At 35.8% G+C, this 23,953-nt stretch overlaps 1 protein-coding gene across 1 annotated transcript in view; it reads right to left on the reverse strand.

Moving 5' to 3' along the window:
• Window positions 1–23,953, reverse strand: part of LOC113231175 (RNA-binding protein fusilli) — a 170,343-nt gene that overhangs the window by 80,764 nt on the left and 65,626 nt on the right. The window contains exon 2 of the mRNA XM_026465366.1: window positions 20,823–20,915. Coding sequence (XP_026321151.1) covers window positions 20,823–20,915 — 93 coding nt within the window. The remainder of the gene's footprint in view (window positions 1–20,822; window positions 20,916–23,953) is intronic.

Below are 23,953 nucleotides of genomic sequence, written 5' to 3' on the forward strand. Positions count from 1 at the left end.
GAGACGAGGCGAGACGAGGAGACGAAGTAATTGCTCACATTATTGCTCACAGTAGGTACTTCCCTGGACGAACTCTTTTACAAGGAGCTCTATAATGCTACTAGTAGCAGTTACTACAAATATAATTACATTTAGATGTAACAGAATGTAATGATATTTTTACATTTAGATGTAATGATATTTTTAGTAATGATATTTTTGTATGCGGTACTATTTAAGTGTTATCTATGAACAGGTTACAATAAGTTTGACGAGAATCAAAACGTATAATATAATACATATAAACGTAAAGTGTGTTATTTTTATTGACTGACAAAATCGATAGCCTTGAAAGGCGGAATGTCGAAAGTAATTTGCGGTTTCTTTGCACACGCAAGATCCGGTACTGTACAAAAATATGACTTTACAAGTGCTATCTCGTTAAACGTTACGCGATGCCAACAAAAGGGGCTACCTTTCATATAAAATTGATTCGGCAGCAGCAACGAGGCGTGGTCAACATAGAAAAAAAAATTACGGTGATACAATTTTAATACACTTAAAGTTTAACAGTACGTGTGTTGTAACATCCGCTTTATATATGTAACACTTTCTCCGTATTAATGTGATGATGACGTGAAGTGCGGTCTTGGCAACTTCGGACGTTAATAAAAAAAATTCCACTGAATTAATGTATTTCTAATTAGGTTTGCAGAGAAATTTAATGTAATGCTTTAAAAATCTGGCATACGCTTCAAACAATTTCACTAAGGCTGGGTTTCTTAACCATTTTGTAGTCATGGACCCCTCTCAAAATTTCAAAGAGCCCACGAACCCTTTATGAAAAGATGAAGAAGGTGAAAGGCTCGCGGGTTGCATTGACGCGCGTCTTAGAGTGGTTAAAACACACGACGACTTTTAGCAGCGATGCAGTTGCGATGCAGTCGCTAATCGTACCTATACACAAGCGCGCGATGCAATCGCGCGTTTGCATCGATGCAATCGTCTATAAATTGCAAGTGTAACGATCGCATCTCTTTTAGCATCGCTGCTATAAGTCGCCGTGTGTAACCACTCTTATTCAGAGGGCGGGAAAATTCAAAAAGATCACGTGCACTGCACCTATTTACTATATATAACATATTGTATACCAATTTTTATATTAACGCATTATGTTAGATAAGCTTGCCATGGATCCCCAGCATTCACTACACGGACCCCTTAGGGGTATGGACCCCGTGTGGTCCATGGGGACCAAAGGTTAAGAAACCGTAAACTAAGGAAATAAGAGAGCTGAAAACCATAAAAGACTGAAAAAGCTTTTTTGTTTTATAATATCAAGTGACGGCACGAATATGTCGTGCACTTGATAGTAAGCTACGTACCTGTCCATAAAAGTTGCAGTGTCACTCAGAGTTCACTCAAGTTGACAAGTTTCATGTGCCTGACAGTCACAGTGGAAGACCTCGGAAACTCCTCGCTAAATAGTGTTCATGACAATGCTGACCTCCTTCGTCATCATCCCACCTTTTATTCACCCTCTTTTCTGATTCCCAGCGACTCATTTTTGAAATTATTAAATTTAAGAAAATTCCCTTTTCCTTTACTATTCTTACGTTTGTTCTATCTCCGGTGACTCGATTTACACCTTTTTGTCATAGCGTGACAGAGGTTGACATTTAGCCCATGATTCTTAGAACGTCTCGAGAAACAATATAAATAATAATTGTATAAAAATACATAAATATACAAAATGAAGTGATCATTAAATAAATATAAATTACATTCATAATAACGGATAATAAATACACACAATTAAGTCATATTTTATTGTTCTGTCCAGTGTATTTGTTCGCTTTATAAACAATGGAGGGCCTTGTAGTCTCGTTTTCCGGAAGGTAAAACTCAGGATTTAGTTCTTAAGATTTATATATTGTTAGGCAAGCATGTAATAAAAATAAAATAGAAGCTTAAAAACCAAAGGTAAGATTTTGATGTAATAACTGAATGACACGTCATTGAACATCAACCAACAAAAAAAATTACAATATAAAGCTTCTTAACTACTTCGGCTTTTTTCAATATTTAAAGCATGAAGTGATCAAATGGAATTAAATGTATCATATACAATTGTGTAATTATTTTTTGTAATTAAGTATATTTAATATTTTATGGTAAAAAGCAGAGGTAGCTTAATGGTTTGACCTACCTCCTCTCAAACAAAAGACGTGAGTTTTAATCCGGGTTCGCACCTTTCGGAATTTATGTGCGAAATTTAAATTTGAAATTTACCTTTTTTCGGTGATGAAACCTGCACGTCGAAGAAGATTCACTATCCTCGGAAAAGGTGTAAAGTCCCCAACTCGCAATGATCCAGGGAGGCGGACTATAGCCTAAAACCCTCGCTTGAGAGGCCCCCTGCCTACCACAGGGACGCATAAATTGATGTGATGATGACATCAAATTTCGACCTTCTAGCAAACAAACGGTAATTAAAGTAATTTTATTAAATTATATTAAAAATATTTTTAATGTACTTAACTTGATGTAATTACAGATTGCAAATTAAAAGTGTTTGCAATATTTTTATTATTAATATTTTTTTAATACAGGAAACAAATAAAAATTTTTGAAGGTCTACACGGTTCCTAATTATTTTTTTTTCAATTACTTCTTTCAAAACAAATATTGCTAATCATTAGATATGAATTACACAGACTTTCAAAGCAATCAAAAGTGGCATAACACACCGAGAGTGTAATAATAAGGTGTGGTATAGTGCGATGTTAAGCAAGTCGTATCGCGCACTAGAAGCTGTAAATTTCATAACGTAATAAAAGGGTTTTTCTTACACCATTGTGACGATGCTGATGTCCTTCATCGTCATACCACCTTTTTATGACCCTGTTTACTGGTTACTGGCCAGTTTTGAAATTTGATTTGTTCTAGAATTCTCTTTTCATTCACTATTCTTACGTTGATCCATTAGGTCGTCACTCTAGTACTTTCAGTCATTTTGGTAGCACTAGAGCTCCTTGTGAAAGAATTTATCCAGGGATGTACTGCCACCTTCCCGATTTCGGCCGCCAAGCGGTAATGTGAGCATTATTGCGTTGCGGTTTTGAAGGGTAAGGGTGCTGGTGAAATTATAGGCACATGCATGGGACTTGCCAACTTATGTCTCAGGGTGACGGGCGCAGTGACGGTGCGCCTCAGATCTTTGCGATTTACAGCTCTGAGTGACAGCGCAGCTGCCATGGACAGGCGTGTCGCTTTTAAGCAGGCACGTTCTGGCGTGTGAAGCTCAGAAATTAATCTTTGCACCCAGACCTAGTGCGGTAATATAGACTTTTGACATCAATGTTCCCATATCCCGCAACATTACGACTACGATACAATAAATACGGTTTAAGAATTTAATTTCTCAAAAGAAATTAAAAAGCATCCTAATTTTAACAGGGAAGATCGTTTCTCCGTACCACCAGTTTGGGATCCAGTATTTCCTCTGATGTAAAATCCCAAACAGATATAAGACTGCAATACTAATTAATATATTTTAGTTTATATTAATTTCTATTATTAATTAATAATAAATTAAACTTAATAAAAATTCATTCAATAAAATAATTTGTAAAACTTGATGTAGCGTAAATTGGAACGTTTTCTTTGTAATATTAAAAATAAGGTATTTAATTAATAACTATTGTAACTATAGTGAAAAAATAGGGTGGGTTTGCATTAACATTAGACATAACTGGTTGAAGATTGTACCACCTCAGTCAACCGTGCCCACGGGATCTGTAAAGGGCCTGAAACGTCGGTTTGTTTGAAAAAAACAAATATACGCGATTTAAATCCGGAAACATAGTTTCATTTCCTATAATTATACATTCACTTAAATGTTAAAATCAGTTTGCAATAATATTCTCATTATTATCATTTAATTATTTTTTGTCATTATCCGTTATCATTTTTACATATGATATTTTGATATCCTTGAAAATAAAGAAGCACGTAACAACAAAAGACAATTATATTTTAACGACAATACAATAAAAAAAATTAAGTGACCCGTCACGCTAACCTTCATAATTATTATAACTTTTTAAATATCAGTTAATTTCAATTACTAATTATTTTTTAAGATTGTCACGAATGCCGCGTTTAAACAAAAGATAAATAATTCTCATAATATTAAAAAAACATGTTGATTCTTTGGTTAGAATAATTATAATGCATTATTCACATTTAATTTTAATTGTCTGTGCGTTTTCAACTGCACAATTTTGGCAGCTTCTTGTAAATTTCCGCACTTTCAAAGTTTATGATCACCTTAATATGTTTTGAGGTTCATACAACTTGAAGTAATACATATAGAGTGAATATTACCGCCCTCTGAAATTCCGGAATTATTAAAAATAAACAGCAAAGAATCAAAACAAAATAGTTGTAATTCATAATTTTGTCACCGTTAGTTGCAAGGGCGCATGTGACATTTCTGTTAAAATACTTATTATGTATACTGCCGTGATTAGTAAAAAAAGGCCGAATTGTCACTATTTTTGCTTTTTCCTAGACGGAAAAGATATGAAGTTACCGAAAGAGAAAGTGGATATTTTTTAATTTCATTTCTTAAAACATTATTTCCTCGGTTTTGAGTTTTTATCACAAGCGCCCTTTCAACGAACGACGGCAGGACTTACAGTTACATAACTTTAACTAAATGCACCACCGTGGTAAAGTAATTGCTAGTTACACTTTAAAACTAAATGTAGAACAAAAGTACAATAGAATAATTCCGGTATTTCAGAGGGGGTATTATCCATTCTATGTGTATTATCTATTACTTCCTTGATTGTAGGTAGTATTATGATTAATAATAATTCATGTCGTTAATTTGAGAAAATACAGGTTCTATGTACAAATTGAACAACATATAGCATTGTTTTACTATCTAGGACAGACAGATAGTAGCAGTAGAGCTCCAGTTCAAGAGTTCGTCCAGGGTAGTACTGCCGCCTTATCTATTTCTGCCGCCAAGCAGTAATGTCAACACTACTGTGTTCCGGTTTGGAAGGGTAAGGGTACTGGTAAAATTACAGGCACATGGGACTTGTCAACTTATATCCGAGGATGATGGGCGTAGTGGACTACCACTGCGTGTGCCTCAGATCTTTGCGATTTAAAGAGTTGAGTAGCATTGGAACTGTTATGGACAGGCATGTAACTTCCCATCAGACGCACGGCTTGCTCGTCCCGTCAGTTGATATTATAAAAAAAATAGCAGCATGCTCGCGCTCCGAGCGGGCTGTAGCAAGTAAAATTAAAAAACAAAAATCAAAACTCTTCACGACACCATCGCCACCTACACGTCACACACTTTTCTCGAATATAATAAGAGTTTATACAATCCACTAGCATATTATATCCACTGGGCCTAAACAGTCACCAGAGTATAACATTACAAGCAGGGAAACTCTAAACAAATGTAGCAGCGCGGTAAGTATGTGTGCGCGCCTGTCGCGTGCTGTGTACGAACACACACATTTGCATAATCTCGCAGTGCATTCACGTTGCGCAGCGATGGTCGCACGCACCATTCACTATAGAATTAAAGATAGGATTTCCCTTTCGTACTTCATTCCAGACCGCCGTGATGTTCATATGGCCGAAAACATGTTTAAACACTAATGCCATAAAGTTATTATTAAAATACAGCCAATTCCATGGCCACTAACATTATTTTTAATGGACTTAAAAAAAACGAGGAGCTCAATTCGACTGTAGTTTTTTTGCCGATTTTTAGGATTCTTTTTTTGTTGAAAAGAGGGTACGTCAGTGGTCCCATTTAAATTTGAAGAAATAATTCCACCCCTAAGGGTGAAAAACTAGAGCATGAATTCCGATATCCGATTTCAATAAAACTTAGCAAATAGATGTAATTATACGAACTTTTGAGGTCTGTTTTTTACGTACTTTACTTCATTTTAAATGTATATCTATGCCTTTTAAAAACACTCTTTACCTGTTTTATTTAAGACGTTATAATTAAATTCTTTCTGAGTTTCCAATAAGTGTTACGCATTAAGGTCGTAGTAGCCGAGGTCGCGAGTTCGAATCCGGTCGCACCTCTGAGTTTTTCAGACTTTATTTGCGAAATTAATATACAATTTACTTTGAGCTTTTTCGAACAAGAAAAACATCGTGATAAAACCTGCACGTCGAAGAAGGTTCACAACTCTTGGAAAACGTGTGAAGTCCCTAAGCCTCATTAAGCCAGCGTGGCGGACTATGGCCTAAACACTCAAGTGATAGGAGACCCATACCCAGCAGTGGGACTTATAAATAGGTTGATGATGATGAAGTTACTTATTGAATTACACCTCTTTATTATTCAGTGTGTGATATGATCGAAACAAACTAACTTATACCGTTTGTGGATCTACTACAAAGTAAATGAAATAAACCCTTATTGTTTATATGGTAACACATGTGTCACATGTTCCGTCCGGGCGACGAACCCACAACTTCGCGGTTCCATGCTATGCACTACAGTTAGGAACTTGTTCCCGTTGCTGTTGTTCACTGTCGCTGTGTCTGCTTGCCGGTACGTCCCATTGTATTATTGTACGACACACGGTGCACGTTTAATCAAACAATACATTATTGCCCAAAATAATATAATAGAGAAATTATGATCAAAGGCAAGATAAAACCAACAACTAAAAAAACACAAGACAAATACAACTCTCTGGTCCAAGTGCACAAGTCGCAAATAATGTCGTAACTCAAAAATTATGAAAGTGAGAAAACACACTTTGGAAATTCAAAAAGTACTAAATGGAACCAATAAAATATTCTCGTTTATAAGTTAATAACTAAGTTTTATAACAAACTAGTAGATATTTTATTCTCAAATAATTTGTTTTAGACTTTTATATTAGCCCGTTTTCAAGACTTTATGTGATCGGACAACATACATGGTCAGTTTGAGAAGTGGTCCTTTATCAATGTGGCCCTAAACCGCCGAAAGGATAACATATTAGTACATTCTTTAGACAATATCCTTATGTGTCATACAATGACTTGACTGTGACCGGAGACAGCGACATAGACATCTTTCATGTAGAGAACAGTAAACAGTTTATTCGCATGTGCAAGCAATTGTTTCAGCCTTAAATCCTTTATAATAAATTATTGTTGTAATTTTACATTTTTAATTGTTTTTTATTATTATTTTAAATTATTCTTTGTGTCACATTGGCTAACTCAAAATTTTTAGTGTTGTATATACCTGTAGCGACCTGATATCTCGTATGATGTATATTTATTTCTAAGATTGTTTTGTCTTAAGTTTTTTTTTTATAATAAGCCTGATAGTAAGCCACACGCCTGCCCATAACAGTTGCAGTGTTACTCAGAGCTTTAAATTGCAAAGATCTGAGGGGCACTACCACTGCGCCCGTTACCCTGAGACATAAGTTGACAAGTCTCATACACCTGTAATTTCACAAGCACCCTTGCCCTTCACAACCGGAACACAGTAATGTGACTATTACTGCTGCGGCAGAAATAGGGAAGGTGGCAGTACTTCCTTGGACGAGCTCTTTCACTAGGAGCTCTACTGCTACTTAAGTTGACGGTGAATCTATCAATAAATAAATAAATAAAGTGTAGGTATCGTTATATTTATTGTAAGACCGTTATTTTTCCCGCTTCTTCTCCGGTGACAGTTAGTAATAAGATTAGTTACGTAAAACCTTGTAAAGAGGCAATAAAGATTTCCTTTTCCTATTCCTTCACCTAGACCATTAGACACTTAATTTAACGATAATTACAGTCAATGTAATAAAGCGTAATTGGTGACATCAAAAACAGGAAAAAGTTGGTGATTTTATCGAAATGTAATAATTTTTTCACGTAACAAAATTTATAATTAATTAAAAAGTGTATTTTGCACATTTTTGTGAGGTTTAAGTCAGTTCTGAAGTGAAAGGCCGTTTGGTTTCTGTACATTCTAGAAACTCGCAAATTGCAAGAGTTAGATAAAAATATTTCCGAGTGTTTATCTTCCTAGATCTGTTGTCAATGACCATCAACATCCGCATCCGCGTTGCTTGATTTACCAATTGCGTGATGTGACAAAACTGTGCGTCCCACTTTCAGTATGATTTGTTTTTCCAGTTGGAAATAGCAGTACAAATAGGAGAGCCACCCAAACGAAGATGACAACTCGATAGTCTGTCATACTGTAGACCAGGATTTCTTAACATGTGGTCCATGGAATCCTAAGGGGTCCGTGTAATGAAAGCTGGGGTTCCATAGCAAGCTTATCTAACATAACGCATTAATATGAAAATTGGTATACAATATGTTGTGAGTAAATACGTGCAGTGCACGTGACCTTTTTGGATTTTCTCGCCCATTGACGGCCATTCATCATTAGAGCGAGCGAGACGCGCGTCAATGTAACCCGCGAGGCATTTTTCTTCATCTTTTCGGAAAGGGTTTGTGGGCTCTTTGAAATTTTGAGAAGGGTCCATGACTAGAAAAATGTTATGAAATCCTGCTGTAGAAATAACAACTTCGTATCAGCATGCTGATTTTGATTCAAATCGGAATCGAACCGATCGGGTGTTCTCGAAATCAGATGGATTTCTGAGCGAGAAGACGAACCTGATTCCCACTACATATTTCTAATTTGTGAATTGAATCAACTATTGTTCCCGTAGAGATGTCAAAAGTTTCCGATCGGCCAGTTGTGAATCGCAATTATGCGCTTCGACTCGGAAGAGACGCAGTTTCCGATCGGGAGAGGCAATCAAAATCAAACCGCTATGGTTGGCAACACAAAACACTGTTTTTCTGCTTGCAAAACCGGCATGGTCGCTATCACCAATCTGCGGTCTGCAGTGAAAATTGTACGGTTCACACGCTGAGTTTTGGGTCTGGTTGTTTTGGCGTTTTAGGGGTCCTCTGTAAGTGTGATAATGAATTTTTTGGCCGAAAAACATGACTAAGTAATATTGATATATTTGACAACAATATCACATACCGTTGCTCTAATCCCAAAGCACTTGTGTTATGGAAATCGGAAAAAACGTCGCTACCACAAACACCCAGACCTGAGACAATACGGACGTAGTTAAGCAAAAAGGATCCAATCCACGAAATTATCAAAAAATTAGTTATAGGGTACCAAACGGTTCCTAAAGTCTAACCTCTTAGATCAGCAAATAAACATAAATAAATATCTCTGGAGTTACATGACATTTGTAAATAAGTTTTGAAAATAAAACAAGAGTGACTAACACTTTTATATTTCAAACTGCCATATCTCGAAAGTGACTGGATGTGCATTGGATCTTTTGTGCATTGACTCGGCCGGGAACGTGAACCCGGGACCTCAGATATTATAACACCCTCAAAACCGATGTGCAAGCCACTCGTCGTCATATTAATATAGTAGTATTGTCGTTGCACCGCTAGTACCAATCAAGTATTATACTTGAATAGGGTATATAGCTATAATCAAATTTGCAGACGGCATTCGGTCACGGAAATTGGCAACATTCTTTTTTTTTTTTATGAAACGAGACGAACAAGTCGTGCGCCTGATGGAAAGTGCACGCTTATTCATAGCACTTCCGCCTTCCTTATCATAACTAACGTAGTCGACATTTTTAGGTAAATTGGTTATTAAGAAATCTAGGATCAGCGAAACAAGATCTACAACCCCCTTAACCGGGTTTTTTATATCTTATTTAGTTTCAGTCTTATTGATAAGACAATAAGACTGAAACTAAATAAAAAACGAACAAGTCGTACGCCTGATGGTAAGCGACACGCCTCTATAACAGTTGCAGTACCATTCAGACTTTTAAATCGCAAAGATCTTACGGGCTGAGACATAGGTTGACAAGTCCCATGTGCCTGTAATTTCACCAGCACCCTTACCCTTCTAAACCGGAACGCAGTAATGCTCACATTACTGTTTGGCGGCAGAAATAGGTTAGGTGGCAGTACTGTCCTGGACGAACTATTTCACAAGAAGCTCTGCTGCTACTATTGTTAATTATATAATTTACATTATAAATAAATATATGGGCTTTATTTGAAAAATACACAAATTTCAAACATTGAACAAAGATGTTAAAATTAAAAAAAAAAGAATGTCAAAGGAACCATGACTCAACATCTGAGGACTGTGCTAATTACATAGCTCTCGCTGTTATTTTGCCATGGCATATATACCTATTTGTGTACAAAAAATCTAAATTCGGATAAATGTAAACAATTAGGCACTAATTAAATAAAGGTTGACACAAACAACAATTACACAAAGATAATCAATTTAAGTAATAAATCATTTTTCGTCACACTTGCTCGTAAATAGTATGATTGCGTGATGGCTAACTTGACTATGATGCCCCAAATAAAACCCTAGGACCTTTTTTCTTCCCATCACAGACATGGTTGGTAAGGAGCTTTTTTTTTAAATTGTATCACTACATATTCTTTACATAGGTCAGGTTCAAGTTCAGCAATGAAGTTTCTTAGGTTCAAAATTAAAACATGCGCTTATCTAAACAGAAATTTGATGGCAATTCAACCACCTGTTAAATACCTGTTATTAACAATATCTTATAACTGATTTTAATTATTTTCTGTATAAAAATTTAGCAATTAATTTTTTCAATCCATCATAGCTTGATGCATTTTTTGCTTTTTAAAACATTTTAGTTTGAGTTGTATTACCTATGGAAGAATAGCCATGGCCATATGGCCAGCTAGGCCTTCTGTTGATAAAGAAAACCCGCCATTTGCAAAATCTATATTGTTGTTGTGAACCATGTTTATTCATACAAGTAATAAATATTGTATTTATTTCCTAGCAAATGTGATCAAAAACATTTTATGTATCACCACGGACGGTAAAAAAATACAAAACTCCAGTCATTAAAGCCCTGAGCCTTCGGCTTTGGGCTTCTAATAGTCTCTCTTTAGTAATTTCTTATTTATCGTCCTTATTACACAATATACTATAAATTATATACAAACACAAGCTACTTCGTAAAGTTTGCGTCCCGAGATTGCTTTTCAAACAGCCATAGAAAACATTTTTTAAAGTTTGTAGTGTTTGAGTTGTTATGGTTACAAAAGAATCGCTTCCATTATGTTCTATGGCAATGTAAATTGAGCTTTAATATCGTAACTAGTATAAGGTAAATTGTACAGGACAATGTATTTTCGATTTATCACTTCACATATTGAGCTGTAGCTTGTGTCGTCTTGTTCTATCAATGAGTAATACTAATAACAATAATAATAAAGAGCTAGCAGAGTTGTAATTTTGTAGAAACAATCAAAATTTATCGTTTACGTATTTTACCTAAGTACGTAGACGCTGTAAACTTTAGTACAAAGTTTTTGTTTCGTTACAGGTTTAAAAATCGCAAATGGCAAATTTTGATTATCAACTGGATATTATAGAAGCGTATACACTGTCCCTTAAATTAATTTAATACTATGACAATGTGAAAACGACTGTCAACAACAGCTAATTTATTTTTATTCCTCGTATGAATGCTAAGTTCATATTATAATATCATTTACTATGTAAATTTTCATAAATATACTGTCGTTAGTGTAAGAATATTTTAAACTTCTCTCTCACTGCGCAAAACACTTAACTAGAACCAATTCAGAAAAGTTCATTTCACCCATTGGTCTTACCGGGAATTGAACTCGGGACCTCTGCATCCAGGGACTACTACATAAACCTTAGGCCACAGAGGTCAGAAGTTAGCGTTTGAAAGCCGTCACTTTAGGCTATTAGTGTAGAGCGTTTTCCAAAGTGGTCTCTACCGCCCCCGATGGGCGCTGAAGAGTCCTAGGTCCTGGCTCTGGCGCAAGTCGCACCCTGTCGTGCTAGCCCTACAGGGGATGCTACCGCATTTTAAAAAACCTGAATTATCTATATAAACTACTCTGTATATAGTATATATAATTATTTTTCCTGTTGATTTTTTGCGTTAAATTAATATAAAAAATATGTGTTTTCAATTATTTTTTGTGGCGGTGCGGTGTTTATCTTGCATAAGTGGGCGGTGAGCCAAAAAATTTGGGAACCTATGCTGTAGAGAGAGAACAATATAAAATTGTACCATATTAGCTGACATTCTTTTAAATGAATTTAAACCAATTTTATTATGAACATTTCTCACAAATCCCGAAAAAAATGACCCTAAAATAATCTTAAGCAATAATATAGGACCTTATTTACACAAGCATATAACACAAAATAGGAAATAGCAACGTTCAAAGTGTTCAAACTATGCAATTTGGCACGGGCTATTGCGCATGTGTAATGGACCGGTGTTAAACAGTCAGCTGTTGTTTAAACTTAAGATCTTTAAATGCAACTCTATGCAGCTAATGATAAGAGCGTTTCGAAATTTAAGCTCGCTTGTTTATTTACTATTACAGTTTGTTTGTCCGACTTACTATAGCTGCAATACGGAATAAATACTGCCTGTAGCAAAGGGTGTTCACATTTGAGAAAGTAAGCCGATGCAGAAAGAACGTAGCAAATGCTGCAAGATTTCTACCCTTGAAAACCTTCTACTAAGCATAGAATTTTTTTTATTACTTATTTCCAACATTGACCCGGCCGGAAATTTAACCAGGGATCTCAGAGATGGCGACAACATAAAAACCGTTGATACACGCTTATCCATAGCAATTCTGCCTTCCTTATTATAACTAACGTAATCGACATTTTTACGTAAATGAGTTATTCATATACACACATCAAAAGTGTCTAGGGATCAAGTACGTTTAAGAGTATTGCTGCAATTAGGGTTAATTATATTAACTTTTTTGTATCGCTATTGATACTTTTTAGTGAGTTTTAACATTTAAATAAGGAATATTGTTTAAAATTCGATAATAAGAAGAAAATCGTTTGTCAATGTGGTTTTGTATAAAAATGAGTTATAGCGTTTTAACAAAATCATTACAATATCTGCATCGGAACCGAAACAATTTACATTATTATGGAGAGACGACATCATTTAACCCGAGAAGTGATGATGCGAGCCGTCGGAATGTTGGAAGCTGGTTCCAGGCAACGTGCTGTGGCTTTCACTCTTAACACTACACAGAGCGTCATAAGTCGCCTCTGGACGCACTGTCGCATGACGGGCAGCGTGGCCGAGCGACATGGAGGACGATCTCGCATCACGACTCGCAGACAGGACCGGTATATCCAAAATACTGCTCGACGGAATCGTACCATGACCGCCATGATGTTGGTTACGAGGCTCCACAGCTCCTCAGGCTTGCTAATAAGCGATTATACAATCCGAAATCGTTTACGTGAAGTGGGTCTGCGATCCCGAAGGCCGCTCAGAGTTCCACCTATTGCACCCTGCAATCGCAGGACCCGTTTACGATGGGCTCGCGAACACAGAAACTGGGAGGAAGAAGACTGGCGCTATGTGTGCTTTTCGGATGAATCCCGCTTCGGTATGAGACCGGATACAAGACGTACTCGAGTTTGGAGAACATCTGGACGTTATGAACATTTGAGATATTGTCAGGAAGTTCATCCATATGGTGGGGGAACAATAATGATATGGGCCGGTATTTGGATCGGCGGAAGAACCGATCTCATTTGGATCAGGGGTAACCTCAATGCTCAAGTTTACGCAGAGAGGATTGTTTCAGATGTTATCATCCCTTTGCGAGGCCAGTTGGGTGATTCATTTCAACTAATGCATGACTACGCACGTCCACACACGGCTAGAGTCGTAACACGCATTCTTGCCGAAGCTGGTATCAACGTTCTGCCGTGGCCAGCTCAATCGCCAGACCTCAATCCAATTGAGCACGCATGGGATATGCTTCAAAGAAGAGCTGTGCCGAGTATGCATACCGTACATACTCTACAACAATATTTTGACTTGTTACAAAACACATGGGCGGCCATTCCTCAAAGTGATTTTGATGAACTCATCTTAAGCATGCCAAATCGCTGTAATTGTGTGATTCGTGTTAATGGTGGAAATACAGATGATTAATTTTCTTATCTTTACAATAAAAATGAGCAAAATCATCATTTTCGCCATTTTTTTGTCATTTAATTGACGCCGTTAATTTGAGTTTTTTCCCACAATTTGCAAAAACATCAATTTTAGTTTATTTTAATTAAATATAGGGGTAAGCGGTTAAATAAAACATAAGCATTAAAGTAAGAAGTCGTCCTGGAAGACTGGATTTGGTAAATATTGCTTAAATAATTTTTATTTCAAAAATATTCACTTGATCCCTAGACACTTTTGATGTGTGTATCTGGGATCAGTGAAACGAGATCTACAACCCTCTATAAGCGTTTTTTTTGTAGCTTATTTACTTTCAATTTTATTATTAAGTAAAATCGGCGTAACTGATATTTTTCAAACAAAAAAGAAACTTTAAGTGACGCTTTCACATTTTTGTCGCAAACGGCTCTGCAATGGAATTCCCTGCCAGCAGATTTATTCCCCGAACGTTGTAACTTGAACCAAGGCGAGAGTGAATAGGCATTATTTAGGTGTGCATGCTCCATCGTCGACACTTTCCATCAGGTTAGATGGAGGTCAAATGCTCACATCCTTTTTTGTAAAAAATGTCCATTTATTTATACTAAGTTGATGAATAAGTTTCTTAGGCATATCGGGAGACCAGAATCGTTATACACAGCCACGTCGCTTCTGATACCAAATACAAAAGCAGTCAGCGTCGATGTTTTGAACGGTCGAAGTGTTAAAACGTCATAATATAATATGTACAATATTTGCCAGACAACCTCACCAAAAACCCCCTGTACTATGAGTGCTAGAGCAACGTAATTGCTCAAATTGCTCCTACCGTGAATCGAACCCGGGACTTCCGCATCCAAAGCAAGCTGTTAGACTAGGCCACCGAGGTCGTCAATATTATATGTTATAATGCATTATATTATTACACCAAGGAAATAACGTCACATTTGCAAAATTATAACTTTTCAGGAGAAAGTCTAAAGATGATGCTTAAATAGGAGAGTTATAAAATTTCACATATCGTCCGAGATAGTGCAGATCCGCGTATGTAGTATAGGTATAAAGTGCCCTATCTGCACTAAACCAAATTTCACAGGAAAAGGATTCAATGTTATTATTTTGTTATTTCAATGTAATGGCCGCCAAGCAGTAATGTCAACATAACTGTGTTCCGGTTTAGAAGGGTAAGGGTGCTGGTGAAATTACAGGCACATGAGACTTGTCTACTTATGTCTCAGGGTGACGGGCGCAGTGCCCTTCAGATATTTGCGATTTAAAGCTCTGAGTGGCACTGCAACTGTTATGGACAGGCGTGTAGCTTACCATCAGGTGCACGACTTGTTCGTCCCTTCATTTGATATTATTAAAAAAAAATGGCTATGACTTTCATTTTTGCACAGTAAGCATTAATTTACCTAAATGGAAACTCATAATCAAATGCTAGTTACGCGTAATTACACTATCCCCAACGAATTATACATTATTTGTTTCATGTAGTTCGTGTTATTTTTATGACATTCAAGACAAATGCATTTTTGACATGTTTGACATGTAGATTTATTATACCAAGGGTACGTATATATACGCATTTGATAATAATAAAAAAAAATATTAACGAGAAGTTACGTAAGTTAAAACAAACAAGGTTCGCTTTTTGTTACACATTTTTTTTACGTTGTGATATTTTTAAATAAACACAGACGCCTGTAATTAACAATCAGTAACAGATACGTAGCAACATTAAGATGCAATTTTCATACGCAGGTTTAATTGACAGATATAAATACAAAAAAGTTGTGATAAATGGGACTTGTAAAGAGCCTGAAACATTGGGTTTATTTGAAAAAAAAAAAATGGCAAATATACGGGATTTACATCTGAAAAGTTTTAGTTCCAAAGTCGAGCTAGATTTCTGCTCTCCCTGCCGTTACTAACGCGTTCGTATTTTAAGAAGGAGAATGCCAAAAAAGTTTTGACGTTGGTTCCGCCCAAATTTGTGAAACAAATATATGCCTGAAGTTCGCGTGACATGCGACAAGAGTTGTTGAATTTTGCGCATTAAAAGTACCAAATTGGTTTTAGCAGAATAACAACAAAACTAAAGGGATTAAAAAAAATCCGTAGTGACTGTTGTCGATCATGCATAAATATAATTAATTATCTACCTAATTTTTGTCCTAATAACCTGTAGCATTTCGAGGATAAATCGAAAAAATGTGAAAATTAGAGGTCATTTCGTGATTTTTACCTATCGAGAAAACGATTAGGAATTTTTCCTCTGCTCCCTCCTAATACTTTCAAGATATTTGCACCACACAAGCACTATTTATATTTGCACAAGTTATTTTTTTCTTTGAAAAAAATTCAGTTACGCAGATTTAGCTTGGGAATAAAACTGAAACTAAATAAGATACAAAAAATTCGATTAGAGATCTTGTTTCACTGATTCCAGATATGTTCATAACTCAATTTCGCCAGAATGTCGTTATGTAGTTATGATGAGGAGGGCTGATTTGTAGTAAATACCTTTTTTTAATGAAAATGGATAGCCTTAAGAATGATCCTATTTATTTATTTATTGTTCATTAAATGCACTTGCTGTTGATCACTACCTAGCTCTAGCAAAGATAGGATCTACGATGTAACGACGTGCCACTTTGCGCCGGTGTTCTAAACTATGAAGTTTAGATTCGAGCTTATCGTCGCCAATAAGTCTCCTGACTCTGCGCTTAATCGAATCAAGAGTCTCAAGTTGATACTTCGCTGAGCCATCCCACAGGTGACTGCAATAATCATACTTAGTACTCCATGCAAGATCGGACTTGTGCTTATAAATTGAAATATCGCTTAACCTTATTAAAGATACCCAGTTTTTTGACTGCAATTTGTGCCTTACAGTGCATTTTTACTCTGTTCTATTGCTCTGTCTTGTACGGAACCCCCGGTAAAAAGCAGAGCTTTTCAAATGTTGTTATTCCGGCAATACAGTTACAACGAGCGCGGAGATAATGATGGCCCGAGTTGCCGAAATCGCAGCTTGGGTTCGACGCCCACCCGGGCCCGTTTCTCTCAGTAGGGATGCGAGGTCGGAGAATATAGAGTGCAGTTTATATAATGACAATACTTTATTCTACTGTCCAGTTGATAAGACGCTGCGCAAACATAATCTCAGTACAAAGTACTAAAAAAACCGACCTCAAAAGTTCACGAACTTTAATATGTATATAATTCCACGGATTTATATACATATTTGCCAAATTATATTGAAATCGGTGCGAAACCGAATTTATCCCCTAGTTTGCCACCCTTAGAGGTGGAATATTTTCTTCAAATTTAAATGGGACCACTACGGGATATATTCTTTCCAACAAAAAAAGAATCATCAATTTGAAGTCGGTTAAAAAACGTACGATGTTTTTAGTTTGCTTTGTCTACACTAGAAAACCATGTTTTAATACTCATTCAATTTCATAGATGGTCTAAAAGGTAAACAAAATGGCCGATTGATTATAGCAAATATCTGTGAGAAAAATATTATGACAGATGACCTTAAATTTTTATTGTGAAGAGTTTTATTTCAATAAAATCAATATTGCGATACCGGTCAGATACCACCAAGAATCTACGACAATACTACCTACATACATATTTAGTACAAGCGCTGCCGTTAAATGGCTATAGTCGAATTTTAAAACAAGCAAGAAAGTTCAACAATTCAATTCACTAAATTTACTGAATTAAATATTCGGTATCTTACTGCTTCTCCATAATGTTAACAAGGTATTAAAAAAATAATATAGAGATCGTGTATGGACCCTGTCGTATAATAGTGGCAAAGATGTTTTATAATCTAAATGATAATAATATATTTTTCACTTCTCATGATCTAAAAGTACGTCAATATAGATTTTCGTAGCGGGAGTAAAGTGCATCCTTCTTTAAACTAAAAAGCACCTAATTTTTTAATTTACTTCGAGTGAACAAACACAAACAGCCAGTAGTATAGTCGGTTTTAGTTCCGTGCATTTTCCGCATAGACGGTGGCGCCATAATAGTTTCCCGCGTTAGTGCGTTTGTTGTATCTCTGGTTGGAAAAACTTCAGAATTTTGGTTCGTAATTTTGTTGTAGACCGAAAACTGTTGATTTTTTTTTCTCGCAATTGAAGCGAAAAGAAAAGTTTTCGCCTCGAGACTAAAAGCCAATATAAACCCTCGGAGTAATAGACTCTAACCACCTCGGGTATGTATTGGGTCGTTTTAGTCTATGCTATTTACTACGGTCTTAAAAACCAAGGGGCGCGGACTCTGTTTTGGCCTCTAGATTCCGTTATTAATATGGCTTGACTTTTTGCGATTAACGTTGAAACCAACAATTAAGTGGGATAGTTCTCTCAAGTTTGACTAAACCTCGATGGTATTGACCCTGAATTTGGGATACGAACTTTTCGTAGGTTCCGGTCAAGGTATTCTGTGTAACGCCCCGGAGTTAATTTCGGTGCTCTGGTACTTATAGCACAAGCAAATATAGTATAGTTTGAGAGCAGGTAATCTGTGTGGTTGTCTAGCACATTATTTCAGCTTTACACTCTCAGTTTAATTTTTGCAAATGGAAACAAATTGTTGTTTTCGCATTGTAACATCCCTGGTTGTGAAAACTGGATCAGTAGACAGGTTTTCGACCCCGATCGGCACAATTTGGAAGCAAGTTTCGCACGGTTAATGAGATTCCTGCTCCCGATCTTATGAGGTTTAAAAAACAACTTTTTAAGGTTGATTCAACCCATATACGGCCTGTTGGGCACGAGAGATACCCTCGAACTCAAGATCTTTTTCCGAATAAAAAAATATAGGTATGGAAATTATGGATGCAGTTGTATATTGAGAGAAGGCTTGCTTTTCGTGCAGAATATGGCTATCAACCAGGGAATCTCGGCTTTTAAAAACTGAACGTAAACATTAAAATGTTGTGAAAACCTAAAATATGCTCTCTACAAATTTTTATCAAAAAGGCGCTTACGCCCTTTCTTCCAAACACCGACGAATATAATCTGTGTCTGTGAGATAGACAATTACATGGTACCCTATGTGTAACAAGGCCACGTCAGCAAAATGAAAACATTTCAGGAAAGAGGAGGAAATGTATCGATAACTTCTTTATGCTTAAATAGCTCAGTATTTTATTAGATTATTGTACCAAGTGTTATGGATATGACATGTCCATGCGCACTTAAAGTACTAACCCTTAGATTGTTGTTATCTCTTAGATGACGTTAACTCTTACATTTCTAGACTTTTATGTATAAATTCTATATTTTTAAACTTAAATCAGTTAATTTTTAAATAGTACTTATCTGACTCACGCCGCATTGTGTAAGGCGTTATTGCGTTAATATTACCCATAGAAATGTAGTTTTTACTCATTCTTCTCAAGATATTTATCTGCCTTACAAAAGAGAAGATAAGCATTTAATAAATGTGACGATTTCAAGTGTAGTTTGCTGACTTAGGTTAGAATATAACTGTGCACAGTTCACTATTTTGGTCGCCAGTCGCTTTAGTAACCTAACATGTCTATTATGTCATGACTTGTTGAGTTTTGCAAACATCTTGATGTTATACTTTTTTACAGTACAGGCGTTTTTACTCCTTTTATTATTAACTCCGTTATTAACTCCCAAGCTGCCACTATGCACCAGCTTACATTAATGTTTCTATGATACCATGAGTCTAATTTCGTCATATACATGAGTGTGAGTGACACAGTTGTGCTACGAGTATTTTCTCTTACGTAAATACATATTTACACTCAACTTTTGTGTAAGAACTTATATTTATTACATAAGCATCAACGTGGTTCGCACTTAGGTTTGTACTTGTATTATTTACTTAAAAAATAGATGGATGAATGCAGTTCCAAATCGGCAGCTAGTATCGGAAACTACACAACGGAATTTTATTAAATTAAAAACCATCGACACATTTTTACATTGTTGGTTCTAAGATGGTACAAGGAATTTTTAAAAATAACTTTTTAACGATGGCAACGATGTGCCACACTTCAGCATGGCGGCTACTACTAGTGACGCGGGTAGCGGCATTTACTTCTAGGCCACAATAATATAATGTACAAGCCCCGTGTTGTAAGATCGACCTTAGAGACCCTGTCCAGAAGGGGCGAATTCGCCGCGAATCATCTCGCGCGAAATCAAACGCGTGTCGCCGCTTATACGATTTTAAAATTCGCGCGTAAATCGCCTGCAGTAAGTTGGTGTATTTAACAATTGGACGTAGTTAAGCAAAAAGGATCAAATCCACAAAATAAAAAAAATTAGTTACCTACTTTAGGAGTTAGACTTTAGGAACTATTTGGTACATCCAAACGGTTCCTAAAGTCTAACCTCTTAGATAGCTAAAAATCCAACATATAAACGTGACGTGACATTATAAGTTGTGAAAATAAAACAAGAGTGAGAAACACTTTTAAACTTCAAACTGCCATATCTCCAATTGAAATATCATATTATTTAAAGTCTGTATAAATTTTAAATTCTTTTTGTAGCTACCATTATTAATATGATTGAAACAGTTATTATACAAATTGATCATAATGGGTATACGATAAAAAAAGATACAAGGAATTCCCTAGTTTGAAACTAGGCAATTGGTGTGATTGCCTGGCACATTATTAATATTCGCTGGGGATACCCACTTAAAATAGCAGTTATAGGAGATTTGAGTTCGGTAACATTAAGTACTCACCCTTTCTATAACTATTTCTAAAGGTTGTCCAGTCTGTATCTCTTCCGATGGCCGTCTTGTTGGTCGCACCGCAAATTCTCTTTGTCCTATGACCTAAAACAAACAACAAAAAAATTAACTATTATTTGTAGTATAAATAACACAAAAAAAGACACGAAATTCCTTTGTTTTTGCATTCCTTTAAATTATCTAATGGCTGCAATTTATCCAAAAAACTTGTGAATTTCGCGTCATTTAAATTTAGACAAGACTTTTTGTGTTTTTTTTTCTATTCTTGAAACTAACGACAAGATCATTATTTTTTAAATTTGATTTAACACGACTGAATCTGAAATTAAAGATGTTTTATTTTTTATTTTATTTATAAATCGTAATATTTCTTCCAATCTTCTGATAACTTTCCCTTCCTTTATAGCTTTCCTCCCGCGTGTTTCCTATCCTTTATTATTATTGATTTTATTATGACGTTGACACTCTCTAAAGTTTCACTTAAAAAAAATTAGGAAAATATTTTTTTCTAGCCTCTTTGTCTTAAGTCTTGTCATTAAATTTTACCTAATACATTTTTCATTTTCTATTTACCGTAATAATTTTTTGTCATAAGAAACGAAAGTAAACCTTATGCCGCTGCAATATATAGCCTTTCAGCTATTGGTGCTAGATGGCAGCACGTTGAATGAAATTTCAATTATAAAATCAAAACAGCTTAATTTGCAATAATAAGTATTGAACATTCGCGGAAATGCCAACCGAGTAAAGTTTAAATTATGTTAACGGTCCAGAATTTGTTACATCTTTTAAATTAGTCGAAGTCACTAATCAATCATTATCAAGATTTCATAGAGTTTATCATTATAATAGCGTGAGTTTTGACGACAACGGTTCGGATAGTAATCGAGGCTCAAGGCCCTTCCGTTGTTTTTTTCTTCCGTGATTCAATCAATTCTGTCGTATTACATGCACTTAGTATTCAGGACATTGAATTAGTACGTAAATCCTTAATTTGATTATTATTACTCGTATTGATCATAATCACTCGCAGTTTGAAATATATTTAATTAATCGACTAAGTTTTTCCTGTAATTACCTGTCAGATATATTATATCTAAACTATTAAAGCATTTTTAATAGCTTTAGCTATTCACTCCTAACATCAATTTTATATTCTATACAAAATGTAGTGTAGTAGCAATATTATATATCAATTAAATTATGACGTCGTCGATGTAGTTAGTTATTTCACAATGCAACTTGTGCTGAAATAGCAATAACCCCTAGTTCGAATGGCCTATTGTCAAACGAAGTGGCTTTTCGTAGATAATACAAGTGCTTTAAAAAAAGGGATAGTATCGATATTAATAATTGAGCCTCAAACAACGAACATGTTTTCAGGTCATATTATATTATAATTAATATAATATAACTTTAAATAAAAACAAAAATATAATCAACATTTCCTTCGTTTTGAAAATAAGTATCTAAATTTTATTTTTAATTCCCATTTTGTCTTAGTTTTCAGGCCCAACATAAAACTGTTAAAGTTAATTTATACAAATCAAACATTTTTTGCATAGCTCAAAACAGATTAAAATATCCATTGATTTAATTTATTTTATGTCTCAGAGAGAGAGAGTCTCTGCTGCTTTTGCAAATTTAAAATGATTATTTAAATACATGCCTTTAAAAAAGCATGTGTTCAATCAACCAATAGGATTTCGTTATTATGACGTCTCTATTGGAGAAAATAAATAACTCTATTGGAGAAAGTAAAGTATATAATATCAGAAGTGCAAAGCCGGATCCGAACCCACGACACTCGGCTTGAGAGGCGGTAAGGCAAAGTATTAGGCTACTAGGCTTTGGAATTAGATTTGAAATTTACCATGAGCTTTTCGGTGAAGGAATATATCATGAGAAAAACAATCCTTTGCCTCTACCATGAGATCACAGTGACAATTATCGCTAGAGACCGCATAAAATGTTTGTATTCAAAGTATCACAGTAAAATCGTGGTAGAGGCACTTGTCATAAGTAACGCATTTGCATTTCGGTAACTTTCTGCAGTTTTAGCACAGATTACTTAAGACTTACTACGTAACACATACATCACTCTCATACAAAATCGAAAATACCTACACTATAATAGCCTACTAAATCTGACTAATGACAGCAGGCGTCTACTACGAGGAAAAAGGAAACTAAGCACGCTCTAAGAGAGGTGAAAATAAGGGTGCCCGCTGTGTGCATTCGCGCGGAACCGAATGCTGGGGTTGTACAAGGATTGTAATGTACATAAAAAACTTTTCTGAGTGCTTGCACTGTCGGCGATACACTCAGCGCTAGGCACGCGTAACCTCGAGCGAGTGATGGAGCCCTGGTTTTAGTGTCACCTAAAAAAAATGTAAATTACGCAAAATAAAACTGAAACTAAATAAGACATTAAAAAACCGATTGGAGGGGGTTGAGATCTCGTTTCACTGGTCCCAGATATGTTCATAACTCAATTCAGCTAAAAATATCAATTACGTTAATTATGGCAAGGAGAGCAGACCTGCATACCTCTGGAAAGCAATTTAATGATGTGTGTGAAGTTCGCAATTGGGCCCACGTGGAAACTACAGCCCTAGCACTCTCAATTTGAGAGATGGCCTGTACCCAGCAGTGGGACCTTTATGAAATTAACTATTATTATTTACGTATTATTGGAAGAAAATTGGCGGGTTTTTGTGGTTTACACTTTTTACACCGACTTCTTTTTTTTACAATATCAAGTGACGGGGCGAACAAGTCCTGCGCCTGATGTTAAGCTACACGCCTGTCCATAACAGTTGCAGCGCTACTCAGAACTTTAAATCGCAAAGATTTGAGGGGCACTGCTACTGCGCCCGTCACCCTGAAACATAAGTTGACAAGTCCCATGTGTCTGACCGTGCCTAACAAGTGCACGACACACACCGACAGACACCGATATTATAAAAAAAAAACCACCAGACTTCAAAAACGGAGGTTCTCAATTCGACTGTTTTTTTTTGTGTGTATTATACGCGATTATTTCGGCATTTGTGATCCGATTTTGTTTACCCGATTTAAATGGGTCCAATACCATTCAGTTATTGGTCCCATTTAAATTT

This window comes from Hyposmocoma kahamanoa, unplaced genomic scaffold, assembly GCF_003589595.1.
Source record: "Hyposmocoma kahamanoa isolate Upper Pololo Valley unplaced genomic scaffold, ASM358959v1 101, whole genome shotgun sequence".
Lineage (NCBI taxonomy): Eukaryota > Metazoa > Arthropoda > Insecta > Lepidoptera > Cosmopterigidae > Hyposmocoma > Hyposmocoma kahamanoa.